At 44.7% G+C, this 19,136-nt stretch overlaps 1 protein-coding gene across 1 annotated transcript; it reads left to right on the forward strand.

The window, feature by feature from the left end:
- The first annotated feature begins 1,480 nt into the window (after positions 1-1,480).
- On the forward strand, positions 1,481-15,226 carry LOC123732968 (NLR family CARD domain-containing protein 3-like). The gene is made up of 7 exons (XM_045712310.1): positions 1,481-1,646; positions 4,080-4,208; positions 6,641-6,769; positions 9,204-9,332; positions 11,767-11,895; positions 12,988-13,223; positions 13,389-15,226. Exons 1-7 carry the CDS (start codon positions 1,507-1,509, stop codon positions 15,224-15,226), a joined length of 2,730 nt encoding a protein of 909 aa, XP_045568266.1. The 5' UTR covers positions 1,481-1,506.
- The last annotated feature ends 3,910 nt before the right edge of the window (positions 15,227-19,136 follow it).

Raw genomic sequence — 19,136 nt, forward strand, 5'->3', positions numbered from 1 at the left:
AAGCTCTCAACCTGCTCCACTACAGCCCCATTGATGAGAATGGGGACATGCTCGGTCCTCCTTTTCCTGTAGTCCACAATCATCTCCTTTGTCTTGGTTACGTTGAGGGAGAGGTTGTTGTCCTGGCACCACCCGGCCAGGTCTCTGACCTCCTCCCTATAGGCTGTCTCGTCGTTGTCGGTGATCAGGCCTACCACTGTTGTGTCGTCAGCAAACTTAATGATGGTGTTGGAGTCGTGCCTGGCCGTGCAGTCATGAGTGAACAGGGAGTACAGGAGGGGACTGAGCACGCACCCCTGAGGGGCCCCTGTGTTGAGGGTCAGCATGGAGGATGTGTTGTTACCTACCCTTACCTCCTGGGGGCGGCCCGTCAGGAAGTCCAGGATCCAGTTACAGAGGGAGGTGTTTAGTCCCAGGGTCCTTAGCTTAGTGATGAGCTTTGAGGGTACTATGGTATTGAACGCTGAGCTGTAGTGAATGAACAGCATTCTCACATAGGTGTTCCTTTTGTCCAGGTGTGAAAGGGCTGTGTGGAGTGGCAATAGAGAGACTGCATCATCTGTGGATCTGTTTGGGTGGTATGCAAATTAGAGTGGGTCTAGGGTTTCTGGGATAATGGTGTTGATGTGAGCCATGACCAGCCTTTCAAAGCACTTCATGGCTACAGATGTGAGTGCTACGGGTCGGTAGTCATTTAGGCAGGTTACCTTAGTGTTCTTGGGTACAGGGACTATGGTGGTCTGCTTAAAACATGTTGGTATTACAGACTCAGACAGGGAGAGGTTGAAGATGTCAGTGAAGACACTTGCCGGTTGGTCAGCGCATGCTCGCAGCACACGTCCTGGTAATCCGTCTGGCCCTGCGGCCTTGTGAATGTTGACCTGTTTAAAGGTCTTACATTGACTGCTGAGAGCATGATCACATAGTCGTCCGGAAGAGCTGGTGTAGTTTGATTCCATCTCAGTCCTGTATTGATGCTTTGCCTGTTTGATGGTTCGTCGGAGGGCATAGCGGGATTTCTTATAGGCTTCCAGAATAGACTCCCGCTCCTTGAAACATAAAAAGCTATGATCCCTTGTTGATGTCACTTGTTGAATCCACACCAATCAGTGCCAGGAGCACAGATTTGTGTTAAGAACTGCAACGCTGCTGGGTTTTTTTACGCTTAACAGTTTCCCATGTGTCTCAAGAATGGTCCACCACCCAAAGGACATCCAGCCCACTTGACACAACTGTGGGAGTCATAGGAGTCAACATGGGCCAGCATCTCTGTGGAACGCTTTCTACACCTTGACGAGTCAATGCCTTGACAAGTTGAGGCTAATTTTAGGGTAAAAAGGTGGGGGGGGCACTCAGTATTAGGAGGGCGTTCTTAATGTTTTGTACACTCAGTGTATGTCTTTTGCTTTATGTAATGGCATATATTTTAATGCTTTATGTAATGTATGTAATCTATTGATATATAATTTTGATACATTTTGAAATGTAGTTACATGGTGATTCATTATGTTTTTCAGAATCTCCAAGCAAACTCAGTCTCTCCAGAGATCAGTCTCTCCAGTACCCAGTCATCTGTCCATGAAGAGCGACTTCTCTATGGATCGTCCAATACATTTTAGTGATGGATCAGGGACCTTTGACCCCAGGTAAGTTACTGGTCAGAATTGATGATATTTCTATTGAAGAGGAGAACCTTCAAGATCTGAAACCTGATGTATTTTGTGTATCTGAGTATATACTGTAAAGCATCTGCTTATCATTTGTTGTTTTTGTCATATATTTTAAGACACTGAGTGTACAAAACATTATGAACACCTGCTTTTTCCATTTCGTAGATTGACAAGGTGAATCAAATCAAATTTTATCAGTCACATGCGCCGAATGCAACAGGTGTAGACCTTACAGTGAAATGCTTTCCTACAAGCCCTAACCCACAATGCAGTTTAAAAAAGTATGAATAAGAATAAGAGATAAAAGTAAAGAGCAGCAGTAAAAATAACAATTGCTAGACTATATACAGGGGGTACCGGTACAGAGTCAATGTGGGGGCACCGGTTAGTCGAGGTAATATGTACATGTAGGTAGAGTTATTAAAGTGACTATGCATAGATGATAACAGAGAGTAGCAGCGGCATATGGGGGGGGGGCAATGCAAATAGTCTGGGTGGCCATTTGATTAGATGTTCAGGAGTCTTATGGCTTGGGGGTAGAAGCTGTTTAGAAGCCTCTTGGGCCTAGACTTGGCACTCCGGTACTGCTTGCTGTGCGGTAGCAGAGAGAACAGTCTATGACTACGGTGGCTGGAGTCTTTGACAATTTTTAGGGCCTTCCTCTGACACCGCCTGGTATAGTGGTCCTGGATAGCAGTTACCATATCAGGCAGTGATGCCACCAGTCAGGATGCTCTCGATGGTGCAGCTGTAGAACCTTTTGAAGATCTGAAGACCCATGCCAAATCTTTTCAGTCTCCTGAGGGGGAATAGGTTTTGTCGTGCCCTCTTCACGACTGTCTTGGTGTGCTTGGACCATGTTAGTTTGTTGGTGATGCAGACGCCAAGGAACTTGAAGCTCTCAACCTGCTCCACTACAGCCCCATTGATGAGAATGGGGACATGCTCGGTCCTCCTTTTCCTGTAGTCCACAATCATCTCCTTTGTCTTGGTTACGTTGAGGGAGAGGTTGTTGTCCTGGCACCACCCGGCCAGGTCTCTGACCTCCTCCCTATAGGCTGTCTCGTCGTTGTCGGTGATCAGGCCTACCACTGTTGTGTCGTCAGCAAACTTAATGATGGTGTTGGAGTCGTGCCTGGCCGTGCAGTCATGAGTGAACAGGGAGTACAGGAGGGGACTGAGCACGCACCCCTGAGGGGCCCCTGTGTTGAGGGTCAGCATGGAGGATGTGTTGTTACCTACCCTTACCTCCTGGGGGCGCCCGTCAGGAAGTCCAGGATCCAGTTACAGAGGGAGGTGTTTAGTCCCAGGGTCCTTAGCTTAGTGATGAGCTTTGAGGGTACTATGGTATTGAACGCTGAGCTGTAGTGAATGAACAGCATTCTCACATAGGTGTTCCTTTTGTCCAGGTGTGAAAGGGCTGTGTGGAGTGGCAATAGAGAGACTGCATCATCTGTGGATCTGTTTGGGTGGTATGCAAATTAGAGTGGGTCTAGGGTTTCTGGGATAATGGTGTTGATGTGAGCCATGACCAGCCTTTCAAAGCACTTCATGGCTACAGATGTGAGTGCTACGGGTCGGTAGTCATTTAGGCAGGTTACCTTAGTGTTCTTGGGTACAGGGACTATGGTGGTCTGCTTAAAACATGTTGGTATTACAGACTCAGACAGGGGAGAGGTTGAAGATGTCAGTGAAGACACTTGCCGGTTGGTCAGCGCATGCTCGCAGCACACGTCCTGGTAATCCGTCTGGCCCTGCGGCCTTGTGAATGTTGACCTGTTTAAAGGTCTTACATTGACTGCTGAGAGCATGATCACATAGTCGTCCGGAAGAGCTGGTGTAGTTTGATTCCATCTCAGTCCTGTATTGATGCTTTGCCTGTTTGATGGTTCGTCGGAGGGCATAGCGGGATTTCTTATAGGCTTCCAGAATAGACTCCCGCTCCTTGGAAACATAAAAGCTATGATCCCTTGTTGATGTCACTTGTTGAATCCACACCAATCAGTGCCAGGAGCACAGATTTGTGTTAAGAACTGCAACGCTGCTGGGTTTTTTACGCTTAACAGTTTCCCATGTGTCTCAAGAATGGTCCACCACCCAAAGGACATCCAGCCCACTTGACACAACTGTGGGAGTCATAGGAGTCAACATGGGCCAGCATCTCTGTGGAACGCTTCTACACCTTGACGAGTCAATGCCTTGACAAGTTGAGGCTAATTTTAGGCTAAAAAGGTGGGGGGGCACTTAGTATTAGGAGGGCGTTCTTAATGTTTTGTACACTCAGTGTATGTCTTTTGCTTTATGTAATGGCATATATTTTAATGCTTTATGTAATGTATGTAATCTATTGATATATAATTTTGATACATTTTGAAATGCAGTTACATGGTGATTCATTTTGTTTTTCAGAATCTCCAAGCAAACTCAGTCTCTCCAGAGATCAGTCTCTCCAGTACCCAGTCATCTGTCCATGAAGAGTGACTTCTCTATGGATCGTCCAATACATTTTAGTGATGGATCAGGGACCTTTGACCCCAGGTAAGTTACTGGTCAGAATTGATGATATTTCTATTGAAGAGGAGAACCTTCAAGATCTGAAACCTGATGTGTTTAGTGTATCTGAGTATATACTGTAAAGCATCTGCTTATCATTTGTTGTTTTTGTCATATATTTTAAGACACTGAGTGTACAAAACATTATGAACACCTGCTTTTTCCATGACGTAGATTGACAAGGTGAATCAAATCAAATTTTATCAGTCACATGCGCCGAATGCAACAGGTGTAGACCTTACAGTGAAATGCTTTCCTACAAGCCCTAACCCACAATGCAGTTTAAAAAAGTATGAATAAGAATAAGAGATAAAAGTAAAGAGCAGCAGTAAAAATAACAATTGCTAGACTATATACAGGGGGTACCGGTACAGAGTCAATGTGCGGGGGCACCGGTTAGTCGAGGTAATATGTACATGTAGGTAGAGTTATTAAAGTGACTATGCATAGATGATAACAGAGAGTAGCAGCGGCATATGGGGGGGGGCAATGCAAATAGTCTGGGTGGCCATTTGATTAGATGTTCAGGAGTCTTATGGCTGGGGGTAGAAGCTGTTTAGAAGCCTCTTGGGCCTAGACTTGGCACTCGGTACTGCTTGCTGTGCGGTAGCAGAGAGAACAGTCTATGACTACGGTGGCTGGAGTCTTTGACAATTTTTAGGGCCTTCCTCTGACACCGCCTGGTATAGTGGTCCTGGATAGCAGTTACCATATCAGGCAGTGATGCCACCAGTCAGGATGCTCTCAATGGTGCAGCTGTAGAACCTTTTGAAGATCTGAAGACCCATGCCAAATCTTTTCAGTCTCCTGAGGGGGAATAGGTTTTGTCGTGCCCTCTTCACGACTGTCTTGGTGTGCTTGGACCATGTTAGTTTGTTGGTGATGCAGACGCCAAGGAACTTGAAGCTCTCAACCTGCTCCACTACAGCCCCATTGATGAGAATGGGGACATGCTCGGTCCTCCTTTTCCTGTAGTCCACAATCATCTCCTTTGTCTTGGTTACGTTGAGGGAGAGGTTGTTGTCCTGGCACCACCCGGCCAGGTCTCTGACCTCCTCCCTATAGGCTGTCTCGTCGTTGTCGGTGATCAGGCCTACCACTGTTGTGTCGTCAGCAAACTTAATGATGGTGTTGGAGTCGTGCCTGGCCGTGCAGTCATGAGTGAACAGGGAGTACAGGAGGGGACTGAGCACGCACCCCTGAGGGGCCCCTGTGTTGAGGGTCAGCATGGAGGATGTGTTGTTACCTACCCTTACCTCCTGGGGGCGGCCCGTCAGGAAGTCCAGGATCCAGTTACAGAGGGAGGTGTTTAGTCCCAGGGTCCTTAGCTTAGTGATGAGCTTTGAGGGTACTATGGTATTGAACGCTGAGCTGTAGTGAATGAACAGCATTCTCACATAGGTGTTCCTTTTGTCCAGGTGTGAAAGGGCTGTGTGGAGTGGCAATAGAGAGACTGCATCATCTGTGGATCTGTTTGGGTGGTATGCAAATTAGAGTGGGTCTAGGGTTTCTGGGATAATGGTGTTGATGTGAGCCATGACCAGCCTTTCAAAGCACTTCATGGCTACAGATGTGAGTGCTACGGGTCGGTAGTCATTTAGGCAGGTTACCTTAGTGTTCTTGGGTACAGGGACTATGGTGGTCTGCTTAAAACATGTTGGTATTACAGACTCAGACAGGAGAGGTTGAAGATGTCAGTGAAGACACTTGCCGGTTGGTCAGCGCATGCTCGCAGCACACGTCCTGGTAATCCGTCTGGCCCTGCGGCCTTGTGAATGTTGACCTGTTTAAAGGTCTTACATTGACTGCTGAGAGCATGATCACATAGTCGTCCGGAAGAGCTGGTGTAGTTTGATTCCATCTCAGTCCTGTATTGATGCTTTGCCTGTTTGATGGTTCGTCGGAGGGCATAGCGGGATTTCTTATAGGCTTCCAGAATAGACTCCCGCTCCTTGAAACATAAAAAGCTATGATCCCTTGTTGATGTCACCTGTTGAATCCACACCAATCAGTGCCAGGAGCACAGATTTGTGTTAAGAACTGCAACGCTGCTGGGTTTTTTACGCTTAACAGTTTCCCATGTGTCTCAAGAATGGTCCACCACCCAAAGGACATCCAGCCCACTTGACACAACTGTGGGAGTCATAGGAGTCAACATGGGCCAGCATCTCTGTGGAACGCTTTCTACACCTTGACGAGTCAATGCCTTGACAAGTTGAGGCTAATTTTAGGCTAAAAAGGTGGGGGGGCACTTAGTATTAGGAGGGCGTTCTTAATGTTTTGTACACTCAGTGTATGTCTTTTGCTTTATGTAATGGCATATATTTTAATGCTTTATGTAATGTATGTAATCTATTGATATATAATTTTGATACATTTTGAAATGCAGTTACATGGTGATTCATTTTGTTTTTCAGAATCTCCAAGCAAACTCAGTCTCTCCAGAGATCAGTCTCTCCAGTACCCAGTCATCTGTCCATGAAGAGTGACTTCTCTATGGATCGTCCAATACATTTTAGTGATGGATCAGGGACCTTTGACCCCAGGTAAGTTACTGGTCAGAATTGATGATATTTCTATTGAAGAGGAGAACCTTCAAGATCTGAAACCTGATGTGTTTAGTGTATCTGAGTATATACTGTAAAGCATCTGCTTATCATTTGTTGTTTTTGTCATATATTTTAAGACACTGAGTGTACAAAACATTATGAACACCTGCTTTTTCCATGACGTAGATTGACAAGGTGAATCAAATCAAATTTTATCAGTCACATGCGCCGAATGCAACAGGTGTAGACCTTACAGTGAAATGCTTTCCTACAAGCCCTAACCCACAATGCAGTTTAAAAAAGTATGAATAAGAATAAGAGATAAAAGTAAAGAGCAGCAGTAAAAATAACAATTGCTAGACTATATACAGGGGGGTACCGGTACAGAGTCAATGTGCGGGGGCACCGGTTAGTCGAGGTAATATGTACATGTAGGTAGAGTTATTAAAGTGACTATGCATAGATGATAACAGAGAGTAGCAGCGGCATATGGGGGGGCAATGCAAATAGTCTGGGTGGCCATTTGATTAGATGTTCAGGAGTCTTATGGCTTGGGGGTAGAAGCTGTTTAGAAGCCTCTTGGGCCTAGACTTGGCACTCCGGTACTGCTTGCTGTGCGGTAGCAGAGAGAACAGTCTATGACTACGGTGGCTGGAGTCTTTGACAATTTTTAGGGCCTTCCTCTGACACCGCCTGGTATAGTGGTCCTGGATAGCAGTTACCATATCAGGCAGTGATGCCACCAGTCAGGATGCTCTCGATGGTGCAGCTGTAGAACCTTTTGAAGATCTGAAGACCCATGCCAAATCTTTTCAGTCTCCTGAGGGGGGAATAGGTTTTGTCGTGCCCTCTTCACGACTGTCTTGGTGTGCTTGGACCATGTTAGTTTGTTGGTGATGCAGACGCCAAGGAACTTGAAGCTCTCAACCTGCTCCACTACAGCCCCATTGATGAGAATGGGGACATGCTCGGTCCTCCTTTTCCTGTAGTCCACAATCATCTCCTTTGTCTTGGTTACGTTGAGGGAGAGGTTGTTGTCCTGGCACCACCCGGCCAGGTCTCTGACCTCCTTCCTATAGGCTGTCTCGTCGTTGTCGGTGATCAGGCCTACCACTGTTGTGTCGTCAGCAAACTTAATGATGGTGTTGGAGTCGTGCCTGGCCGTGCAGTCATGAGTGAACAGGGAGTACAGGAGGGGACTGAGCACGCACCCTGAGGGGCCCCTGTGTTGAGGGTCAGCATGGAGGATGTGTTGTTACCTACCCTTACCTCCTGGGGCGGCCCGTCAGGAAGTCCAGGATCCAGTTACAGAGGGAGGTGTTTAGTCCCAGGGTCCTTAGCTTAGTGATGAGCTTTGAGGGTACTATGGTATTGAACGCTGAGCTGTAGTGAATGAACAGCATTCTCACATAGGTGTTCCTTTTGTCCAGGTGTGAAAGGGCTGTGTGGAGTGGCAATAGAGAGACTGCATCATCTGTGGATCTGTTTGGGTGGTATGCAAATTAGAGTGGGTCTAGGGTTTCTGGGATAATGGTGTTGATGTGAGCCATGACCAGCCTTTCAAAGCACTTCATGGCTACAGATGTGAGTGCTACGGGTCGGTAGTCATTTAGGCAGGTTACCTTAGTGTTCTTGGGTACAGGGACTATGGTGGTCTGCTTAAAACATGTTGGTATTACAGACTCAGACAGGGAGAGGTTGAAGATGTCAGTGAAGACACTTGCCGGTTGGTCAGCGCATGCTCGCAGCACACGTCCTGGTAATCCGTCTGGCCCTGCGGCCTTGTGAATGTTGACCTGTTTAAAGGTCTTACATTGACTGCTGAGAGCATGATCACATAGTCGTCCGGAAGAGCTGGTGTAGTTTGATTCCATCTCAGTCCTGTATTGATGCTTTGCCTGTTTGATGGTTCGTCGGAGGGCATAGCGGGATTTCTTATAGGCTTCCAGAATAGACTCCCGCTCCTTGAAACATAAAAAGCTATGATCCCTTGTTGATGTCACTTGTTGAATCCACACCAATCAGTGCCAGGAGCACAGATTTGTGTTAAGAACTGCAACGCTGCTGGGTTTTTTACGCTTAACAGTTTCCCATGTGTCTCAAGAATGGTCCACCACCCAAAGGACATCCAGCCCACTTGACACAACTGTGGGAGTCATAGGAGTCAACATGGGCCAGCATCTCTGTGGAACGCTTTCTACACCTTGACGAGTCAATGCCTTGACAAGTTGAGGCTAATTTTAGGCTAAAAAGGTGGGGGGGGCACTTAGTATTAGGAGGGCGTTCTTAATGTTTTGTACACTCAGTGTATGTCTTTTGCTTTATGTAATGGCATATATTTTAATGCTTTATGTAATGTATGTAATCTATTGATATATAATTTTGATACATTTTGAAATGCAGTTACATGGTGATTCATTTTGTTTTTCAGAATCTCCAACCAAACTCAGTCTCTCCAGAGATCAGTCTCTCCAGTACCCAGTCATCTGTCCATGAAGAGTGACTTCTCTATGGATCGTCCAATACATTTTAGTGATGGATCAGGGACCTTTGACCCCAGGTAAGTTACTGGTCAGAATTGATGATATTTCTATTGAAGAGGAGAACCTTCAAGATCTGAAACCTGATGTGTTTAGTGTATCTGAGTATATACTGTAAAGCATCTGCTTATCATTTGTTGTTTTTGTCATATATTTTAAGACACTGAGTGTACAAAACATTATGAACACCTGCTTTTTCCATGACGTAGATTGACAAGGTGAATCAAATCAAATTTTATCAGTCACATGCGCCGAATGCAACAGGTGTAGACCTTACAGTGAAATGCTTTCCTACAAGCCCTAACCCACAATGCAGTTTAAAAAAGTATGAATAAGAATAAGAGATAAAAGTAAAGAGCAGCAGTAAAAATAACAATTGCTAGACTATATACAGGGGGTACCGGTACAGAGTCAATGTGTGGGGGCACCGGTTAGTCGAGGTAATATGTACATGTAGGTAGAGTTATTAAAGTGACTATGCATAGATGATAACAGAGAGTAGCAGCGGCATATGGGGGGGGGGGCAATGCAAATAGTCTGGGTGGCCATTTGATTAGATGTTCAGGAGTCTTATGGCTTTGGGGTAGAAGCTGTTTAGAAGCCTCTTGGGCCTAGACTTGGCACTCCGGTACTGCTTGCTGTGCGGTAGCAGAGAGAACAGTCTATGACTACGGTGGCTGGAGTCTTTGACAATTTTTAGGGCCTTCCTCTGACACCGCCTGGTATAGTGGTCCTGGATAGCAGTTACCATATCAGGCAGTGATGCCACCAGTCAGGATGCTCTCGATGGTGCAGCTGTAGAACCTTTTGAAGATCTGAAGACCCATGCCAAATCTTTTCAGTCTCCTGAGGGGGAATAGGTTTTGTCGTGCCCTCTTCACGACTGTCTTGGTGTGCTTGGACCATGTTAGTTTGTTGGTGATGCAGACGCCAAGGAACTTGAAGCTCTCAACCTGCTCCACTACAGCCCCATTGATGAGAATGGGGACATGCTCGGTCCTCCTTTTCCTGTAGTCCACAATCATCTCCTTTGTCTTGGTTACGTTGAGGGAGAGGTTGTTGTCCTGGCACCACCCGGCCAGGTCTCTGACCTCCTCCCTATAGGCTGTCTCGTCGTTGTCGGTGATCAGGCCTACCACTGTTGTGTCGTCAGCAAACTTAATGATGGTGTTGGAGTCGTGCCTGGCCGTGCAGTCATGAGTGAACAGGGAGTACAGGAGGGGACTGAGCACGCACCCTGAGGGGCCCCTGTGTTGAGGGTCAGCATGGAGGATGTGTTGTTACCTACCCTTACCTCCTGGGGGCGGCCCGTCAGGAAGTCCAGGATCCAGTTACAGAGGGAGGTGTTTAGTCCCAGGGTCCTTAGCTTAGTGATGAGCTTTGAGGGTACTATGGTATTGAACGCTGAGCTGTAGTGAATGAACAGCATTCTCACATAGGTGTTCCTTTTGTCCAGGTGTGAAAGGGCTGTGTGGAGTGGCAATAGAGAGACTGCATCATCTGTGGATCTGTTTGGGTGGTATGCAAATTAGAGTGGGTCTAGGGTTTCTGGGATAATGGTGTTGATGTGAGCCATGACCAGCCTTTCAAAGCACTTCATGGCTACAGATGTGAGTGCTACGGGTCGGTAGTCATTTAGGCAGGTTACCTTAGTGTTCTTGGGTACAGGGACTATGGTGGTCTGCTTAAAACATGTTGGTATTACAGACTCAGACAGGGAGAGGTTGAAGATGTCAGTGAAGACACTTGCCGGTTGGTCAGCGCATGCTCGCAGCACACGTCCTGGTAATCCGTCTGGCCCTGCGGCCTTGTGAATGTTGACCTGTTTAAAGGTCTTACATTGACTGCTGAGAGCATGATCACATAGTCGTCCGGAAGAGCTGGTGTAGTTTGATTCCATCTCAGTCCTGTATTGATGCTTTGCCTGTTTGATGGTTCGTCGGAGGGCATAGCGGGATTTCTTATAGGCTTCCAGAATAGACTCCCGCTCCTTGAAACATAAAAGCTATGATCCCTTGTTGATGTCACTTGTTGAATCCACACCAATCAGTGCCAGGAGCACAGATTTGTGTTAAGAACTGCAACGCTGCTGGGTTTTTTACGCTTAACAGTTTCCCATGTGTCTCAAGAATGGTCCACCACCCAAAGGACATCCAGCCCACTTGACACAACTGTGGGAGTCATAGGAGTCAACATGGGCCAGCATCTCTGTGGAACGCTTTCTACACCTTGACGAGTCAATGCCTTGACAAGTTGAGGCTAATTTTAGGCTAAAAAGGTGGGGGGCACTTAGTATTAGGAGGGCGTTCTTAATGTTTTGTACACTCAGTGTATGTCTTTTGCTTTATGTAATGGCATATATTTTAATGCTTTATGTAATGTATGTAATCTATTGATATATAATTTTGATACATTTTGAAATGCAGTTACATGGTGATTCATTTTGTTTTTCAGAATCTCCAAGCAAACTCAGTCTCTCCAGAGATCAGTCTCTCCAGTACCCAGTCATCTGTCCATGAAGAGTGACTTCTCTATGGATCGTCCAATACATTTTAGTGATGGATCAGGGACCTTTGACCCCAGGTAAGTTACTGGTCAGAATTGATGATATTTCTATTGAAGAGGAGAACCTTCAAGATCTGAAACCTGATGTATTTAGTGTATCTGAGTATATACTGTAAAGCATCTGCTTATCATTTGTTGTTTATGTCATATATTTTAAGACACTGAGTGTACAAAACATTATGAACACCTGCTTTTTCCATGACGTAGATTGACCAGGTGAATCCAGGTGAAAGCAATGATCCCTTATTGACGTCACTTGTTAAATCCACTTCAATCAGTGTAGACGAAGGGGAGGTTAAAGAAGGATTTTTAAGCCTTGAGACAATTGAGACATGGATTGTGTATGTGTGCCATTCAGAGGGTGAATGAGCAAGTCAATATATTTAAGTGCCTTTGAATGGGGTTTTGTGGTAGGTCTCATGCACACTGGATTGTGAAGAATCTAAAATTCTAGTAATGGTGTTGTGGACATGTTATTCATTCCAGAGGCTACTACCACACTCAGACAGCACAGTATGCTGTTCCCAGCTGTCTGTCTATGAACACAGTATACTGTTCCCAGCTGTCTGTCTGTCTATGAACACAGTATACTGATCCCAGCTGTCTGTCTATGAACACAGTATACTGTTCCCAGCTGTCTGTCTATGAACACAGTATACTGTTCCCAGCTGTCTGTCTATGAACACAGTATACTGATCCCAGCTGTCTGTCTGTCTATGAACAGTGACTTCTCCATGCATCATCCTGTTAATTCCAGTGGTGGAAGATCAATCACCTTTGACCGAAGGTCACCACATTTTGAGAATCTTCAAGATGTCATATAGATATGTTGTTGTAATTTGTAATTTGTTGTAACTGAGTTTATTAGAGTAATTACTGCACCCTCTTATATCTCTGTAGTGGATGGTCTACTCTGTTAGAGGATCAGTATCTCTCCTTTATCTCTGTAGTGGATGGTCTACTCTGTTAGAGGATCAGTATCTCTCCTTTATCTCTGTAGTGGATGGTCTACTCTGTTAGAGGATCAGTATCTCTCTCTCTCCTTTATCTCTGTAGTGGATGGTCTACTCTGTTAAAGGATCAGTATCTCTCTCTCCTTTATCTCTGTAGTGGATGGTCTACTCTGCCAGAGGATCAGTCCAGGTGTGCAGTGTGCCAGCAGGTTCTGAGGGATCCAGTCTCTATCACCTGTGGACACAGGTTCTGCAGACAGTGCATCACCAGATACTGGGAGAAACCTGCTCCTTCAGGAGACTATGACTGTCCTCAGTGTAGAAAGAGATCCAGAACACTTCCTGTACTACAGCACCTGAGGGAACCTAATGATGCAAGAGGCTCTGAAAACAGTAAGACCACTTGCAGACCTGTGCTAAGTCAATACCTCAATATGATTTAAATGTAGTTAACTACAATAATATGAGATAATATAAGTTACTGTAGTTGTGGAGGCCCACATTTCATCCTGTCAATGACTGTGTCTGATACACATCCATTTTACTCCTCCCTTGTAGTGGATGACAGCCTGCAGAGAGCTATAGTAAACCATAAAGACAGTCTGCAGAGAGCTATAGTAAACCATAAAGACAGTCTGAAAAGGAGGTATGAATGTGTGATAGAAGGCATGGAAACAGCAGGGAACCAAACTCCCCTCAACAGGATTTACACAGAGCTCTACATCACAGAAGGAGAGAGTGAAGGTGTTAACAATGAACATGAGGTGTGGCAGCTAGAGACAGCATCCAGGACACCAACCTCACATGACACAGCAATCCACTGCAATGACATCTTTAAACCCTTACCTGGCCAAGAGAGAAGCATCAGAACTGTGCTGACCAAGGGCATCGCTGGCATCGGAAAAACAGTCTCTGTGCAGAAGTTCATCCTAGACTGGGCTGAAGGGAAGGCAAACCAAGATGTGGAGATCATATTTGTGCTTCCTTTCCGGGAGCTGAACTTGATCAAAGATCTCCAGTACAGTCTTCTCAGACTTTTAAATGACTTCCACACAGAACTAGACATAGGCAATGCAAAGAAACTCACTGCCTGTAAAGCTATGTTCATCTTTGATGGTTTGGATGAAAGCAGACTTCCATTAGATTTCCAGCACAATGAAAAGGTGTCTGATGTCACCCAGACATCATCTGTTGATGTTCTGCTGACAAACCTCATCAAGGGGAATCTGCTTCCCTCTGCTCTCCTATGGATAACCTCCCGACCTGCAGCAGCCAATCAGATCCCCCCTAAGTGTATTGACCAGGTGACAGAGGTACGAGGGTTCAATGACCCACAGAAGGAGGAGTACTTCAGGAAGAGATTCAGTGATGAGGACCTGGCCAGCAGAATCATCTCACACATAAAGACTTCAAGGAGCCTCCACATCATGTGCCACATTCCAGTCTTCTGTTGGATTTCTGCAATAGTCCTTGAACACATGTTGAGTACAGACAAGAGGAGAGAGATGCCCACGACTCTGACTGAGATGTCCATACACTTCCTGCTCATTCAGACCAGCCTGAAGAACCAGAAATATCATGGAAGAGATGAGATGGATCAAGAGGAGCTCATGGAGTCAGATAAGGAAATTCTTCTGAAGCTGGGGAAGCTGGCGTTTGAAAATCTGGAGAAGGGTAATCTCATGTTCTATGAAGAAGACCTGAAAGAGTGTGGCCTTGATGTCAAAGAAGCCTCAGTGTACTCAGGAGTGTGCACACAAATCTTTAAAGAAGAGTCTGTGATATTTCAGAGAGTGGTGTACTGCTTTGTTCATCTCAGCATTCAGGAGTTTCTCTCAGCTGTCTACATGTACCATTGTTACACAGCCAGGAACATGGATGCACTGAAGCCTTTCCTCAAGAGAAAGTCTAGAGGTGTGTCTGAAGAGCTAACCTTGCATGAGCTGCTGAAGAGTACCGTGGATAAAGCCTTGGAGAGTAAGAATGGACACCTGGACCTTTTTGTCCGCTTCCTTCATGGCATGTCACTGGAGTCCAATCAGAAACTCCTACGAGGTCTGGTGACACAGACAGAAAGCAGTCCAGAGAGCGTCCAGAAAACAATCCGATCTCTTAAGGTGATGCAGAGGAAGAACATGTCCCCTGAGAGGTGCATCAATCTCTTCCACTGTCTGATAGAGATGAAAGACCATTCAGTACAGAAGGTCATCGAAGTGTACTTGAGGTCAGAAAAGAGATCCAAAAACCTCACACATGCTCAGTGTTCAGCACTGGCCTACATGCTGCAGATATCAGAGGAGGTTCTGGATGTGTTTAACCCAAAGGAATACAAGACATCAGAGGAGGGTCGTAGGAGACTGCTCCCAGCTGTGAGAGGCTGCAGGAAAGCTCTGTAAGTATCACTGTAAATATCGCACACCAAAATAAATTGTAGTTATAGCAGTATTTTCATTGGCTGACTGGCTATGTAAGTAATCATGAGACTATCCCTCAGACCAAACTTTACTGAATGTAGGAACAACAGTATTTTCATTGGCTGACTAAACTTTCTATCAGCTGAAAACTCTTAAACTACAATACAAACTGATCAGTAAAGTTGTAGCATTGAGCCATGAATGCACAGCGTGTACATTATTCGTGCACCATAACTGTGTAAGCTAGGAAAGCTGAGAATAACTTTTTAATACAACCTGTCTGTCATTGTATTTCTTCTATGTTGGCAGACTAGCTGGCTGTAAACTCACAGACTCATTCTGTGAAGTGTTGGCCTCAGTTCTCAGTTCAAACCCCTCACACCTGAGAGAGCTGGATCTGAGTAACAATGACCTGAAGGATTCAGGAGTGAAGCTGCTCTCTGCTGGACTGGGGAATCCCCATTGTAAACTGGAGACTCTGAGGTCAGTATTATATTTAGTGTGGACTGTATACTCAATACAATCTAAATCTGATACCTCACTGTCTGTCTTTTGACTGATACTGCTTTTTAACCTCTCTAGGGCAGGTGGCACGAAATCGTCCCACCTACGTAACAGCCAGTTGAATCCTGTGGCGCGATTTTCAAATACCTTAGAAATGCTATTACTTCAATTTCTCAAACATATGACTATTTTACAGATATTTAAAGACACGACTCTCGTTAATCTAACCACACTGTCCGATTTCAAAAAGGCTTTACAACGAAAGCAAAACATTAGATTATGTCAGCAGAGTACCCAGCCAGAAATAATCAGACACCCATTTTTCAAGCTAGCATATAATGTCACAAAAACCCAGAAGACAGCTAAATGCAGCACTAACCTTTGATGATCTTCATCAGATGACACACCTAGGACATTATGTTATACAATACATGCATGTTTTGTTCAATCAAGTTCATATTTATATAAAAAACAGCTTTTTACATTAGCATGTGACGTTCAGAACTAGCAAACTTCCAGCGAATTTACTAACAATTTACTAAATTACTCACGATAAACGTTCACAAAAAGCATAACAATTATTTTAAGAATTATAGATACAGAACTCCTCTATGCACTCGATATGTCCGATTTTAAAATAGCTTTTCGGTGAAAGCACATTTTGCAATATTCTCAGTAGATAGCCCGGCATCACAGGGCTAGCTATTTAGACACCCAGCAAGTTTAGCACTCACCAAACTCCGATTTACTATTAGAAAAGTTTGATTACCTTTCCTGTTCTTCGTCAGAATGCACTCCCAGGACTACTACTTCAATAACAAATGTTGGTTTGGTCCAAAATAATCCATAGTTATGTTCCAACAGCGGCGTTTTGTTCGATGCGTTCAAGACACTATCCGAATGGTAAATAAGGGTCAAGCGCACGGCGCATTTCGTGACAAAAGATTTCTAAATATTTCATTACCGTACTTCGAAGCATGTCAACCGCTGTTTAAAATCAATTTTTATGCCATTTTTCTCGTAAAAAAGCGATAATATTCTGACCGGGAATCTGCAATTAGGTAAACAGACGAAAGAAAATATATCACTGGGTCGACTCGGGCACGCGCCTAATTCCTTTGTCCTCTGATCGGCCACTTGGCAAAGGCGATAATGTGTTTCAGCCAGAGGCTACCTCGATATCGTTCAGCTTTTTCCCGGGCTATGAGAGCCTATGGGAGCCGTAGGAAGTTTCACATTACAGCTAAGATCCTGACTCTTCAATAAACAGAGACAAGAAGAACGACCACTTGTCAGACAGGCCACTTCCTGCATGAAATCTTCTCAGGTTTTTGCCTGCCATATGAGTTCTGTTATACTCACAGACACCATTCAAACAGTTTTAGAAACTTTAGGGTGTTTTCTATCCAAAGCCAATAATTATATGCATATTCTAGTTACTGGGCAGGAGTAGTAACCAGATTAAATCGGGTACGTTTTTTTATCCGGCCGTGTAAATACTGCCCCCCTAGCCCTAACAGGTTAAACTGGTCTGGTCAGTCAACCCAAATATTTGTACAATACATGTTTCTCTCTACAAGCAATACTTCCATAATTTGTAATTTCTTATAATGATACATTCATTCATTTATAAATATATATTGCAGGTTTCAGGACACTGATTTATCTGAACATGTTGAACAAATATATATTTTCACCACCAAAGAATATCAGTGTGATTTTAATATGATTGTACTCTTTGCAGGCTGTCAGGCTGTCTAGTCACAGAGGAAGGCTGTGCTTCTCTGGTCTCAGCTCTGAGGTCAAACCCCTCACACCTGAGAGAGCTGGACCTGAGCTACAATCACCCAGGAGACTCAGGAGTCAGACTGCTCTCTGCTGGACTGGAGGATCCACACTGCAGACTGGAGAAACTCAAGTATGTAGAGGGTTTACGTCAATGTTCATATCAGACATGTTTGACTTACGATGAAGAAGATATGAATCTATATGTTGTTTGAGAATAAACCAAATGCATCTGCCATTGTCCTTCTACACTACTCGTTAAATTAACAGTGTGTATGTGAAGTCATGATGATCTCTTTGTCAGGCTATCAGGCTGTGGAGTCACAGAGGAAGGCTGTGCTTCTCTGGTCTCAGCTCTGAGGTCAAACCCCTCACACCTGAGAGAGCTGGACCTGAGCTACAATGACCTGAAGGATTCAGGAGTGAAGCTGCTCTCTGCTGGACTGGAGGATCCACACTGCAGACTGGAGACTCTGAGGTCAGTATTCCTGTAGTTGGTCAACAAGTGATAACTGTTCACCAGATCCACATGTGTTTACCAGACAAACATAGTCCACACCATATGTGTTTGGACAGTGAAGCTTACAGTTTCAAATGTGGTGCTATGCTCCAGCATTTTGGATTTGAGATACAATGTTTCATATTAGGTGACAGTACAGAATGTCACCTTTTATTTGAGGGTATTTTCATACATAGCTGTGTTACTGTTAAGAAAGGAAAGCACTTTATGTATTTAGTTCTCCCATTTGAAAAAGTTGGACATATTCGGACAAATTCACTTATATTGTATTAATTTAGTCATAAATTTAGTAGTTGTACCATGTTCCATGCCTGCAGTGATTACATCAAGCTTGTGATTCTACTAACTTGTTGAATGCATTTGCAGTTTGTCTTGGTTGTGTTTTGGATGATGTTTTTCCTAATAGAAACTGAATGGTGAATAATGTCCTGTCATTTTGGAGTCACTTCACTTGTATTGTCAGTAAGAATAGAACATGTTTCTGAACACTTCTACATTAATGTGGATGCTACCATGATTATGAATAATCATGAATGAATCGTTAATGATGATAAATGGGAAAGTTACAGAGGCACAAAGATCAGACCCCCTTTGTTATTGGTGTTATTCTGTATACTTCTGGCCCTTCTCTGGACACTGTGTTAACTAACCTCCAGACGAGCTTCAATGCCATACAACTCTCCTTCCGTGGCCTCCAACTGCTCTTAAATACAAGTAAAACTAAATGCATGCTCTTCAACCGATCGCTGCCTGCATCTGCCCGCCTGTCCAGCATCACTACTCTGGACGGTTCTGACTTAGAATATGTGGACAACTACAAATACCTAGGTGTCTGGTTAGACTGTAAACTCTCCTTCCAGACTCACTATAAGCATCTCCAATCCAAAGTTAAATCTAGAATTGGCTTCCTATTTCGCAACATAGCATCCTTCACTCATGCTGCCAAACATACCCTTATAAAACTGACCATCCTACCGATCCTCGACTTCTGCGATGTCATTTACAAAATAGCCTCCAATACCCTACTCAATAAATTGGATGCAGTCTATCACAGTGCCATCCGTTTTGTCACCAAAGCCCCAT

The sequence above is a fragment of the Salmo salar genome, unplaced genomic scaffold (genome assembly GCF_905237065.1).
Source record: "Salmo salar unplaced genomic scaffold, Ssal_v3.1, whole genome shotgun sequence".
Taxonomy (NCBI): domain Eukaryota; kingdom Metazoa; phylum Chordata; class Actinopteri; order Salmoniformes; family Salmonidae; genus Salmo; species Salmo salar.

Excerpts from the sequence above, each read along its gene's own strand:
- LOC123732968 (XM_045712310.1), top strand. The coding sequence starts at position 1,507 with ATGTTTTTCAGAATCTCCAAGCAAACTCAGTCTCTCCAGAGATCAGTC. Across the intron at positions 6,770-9,203 it reads TCAGGGACCTTTGACCCCAG|AATCTCCAACCAAACTCAGT; the intron begins GTAAGTTACTGG and ends TTTGTTTTTCAG. Across the intron at positions 9,333-11,766 it reads TCAGGGACCTTTGACCCCAG|AATCTCCAAGCAAACTCAGT; the intron begins GTAAGTTACTGG and ends TTTGTTTTTCAG.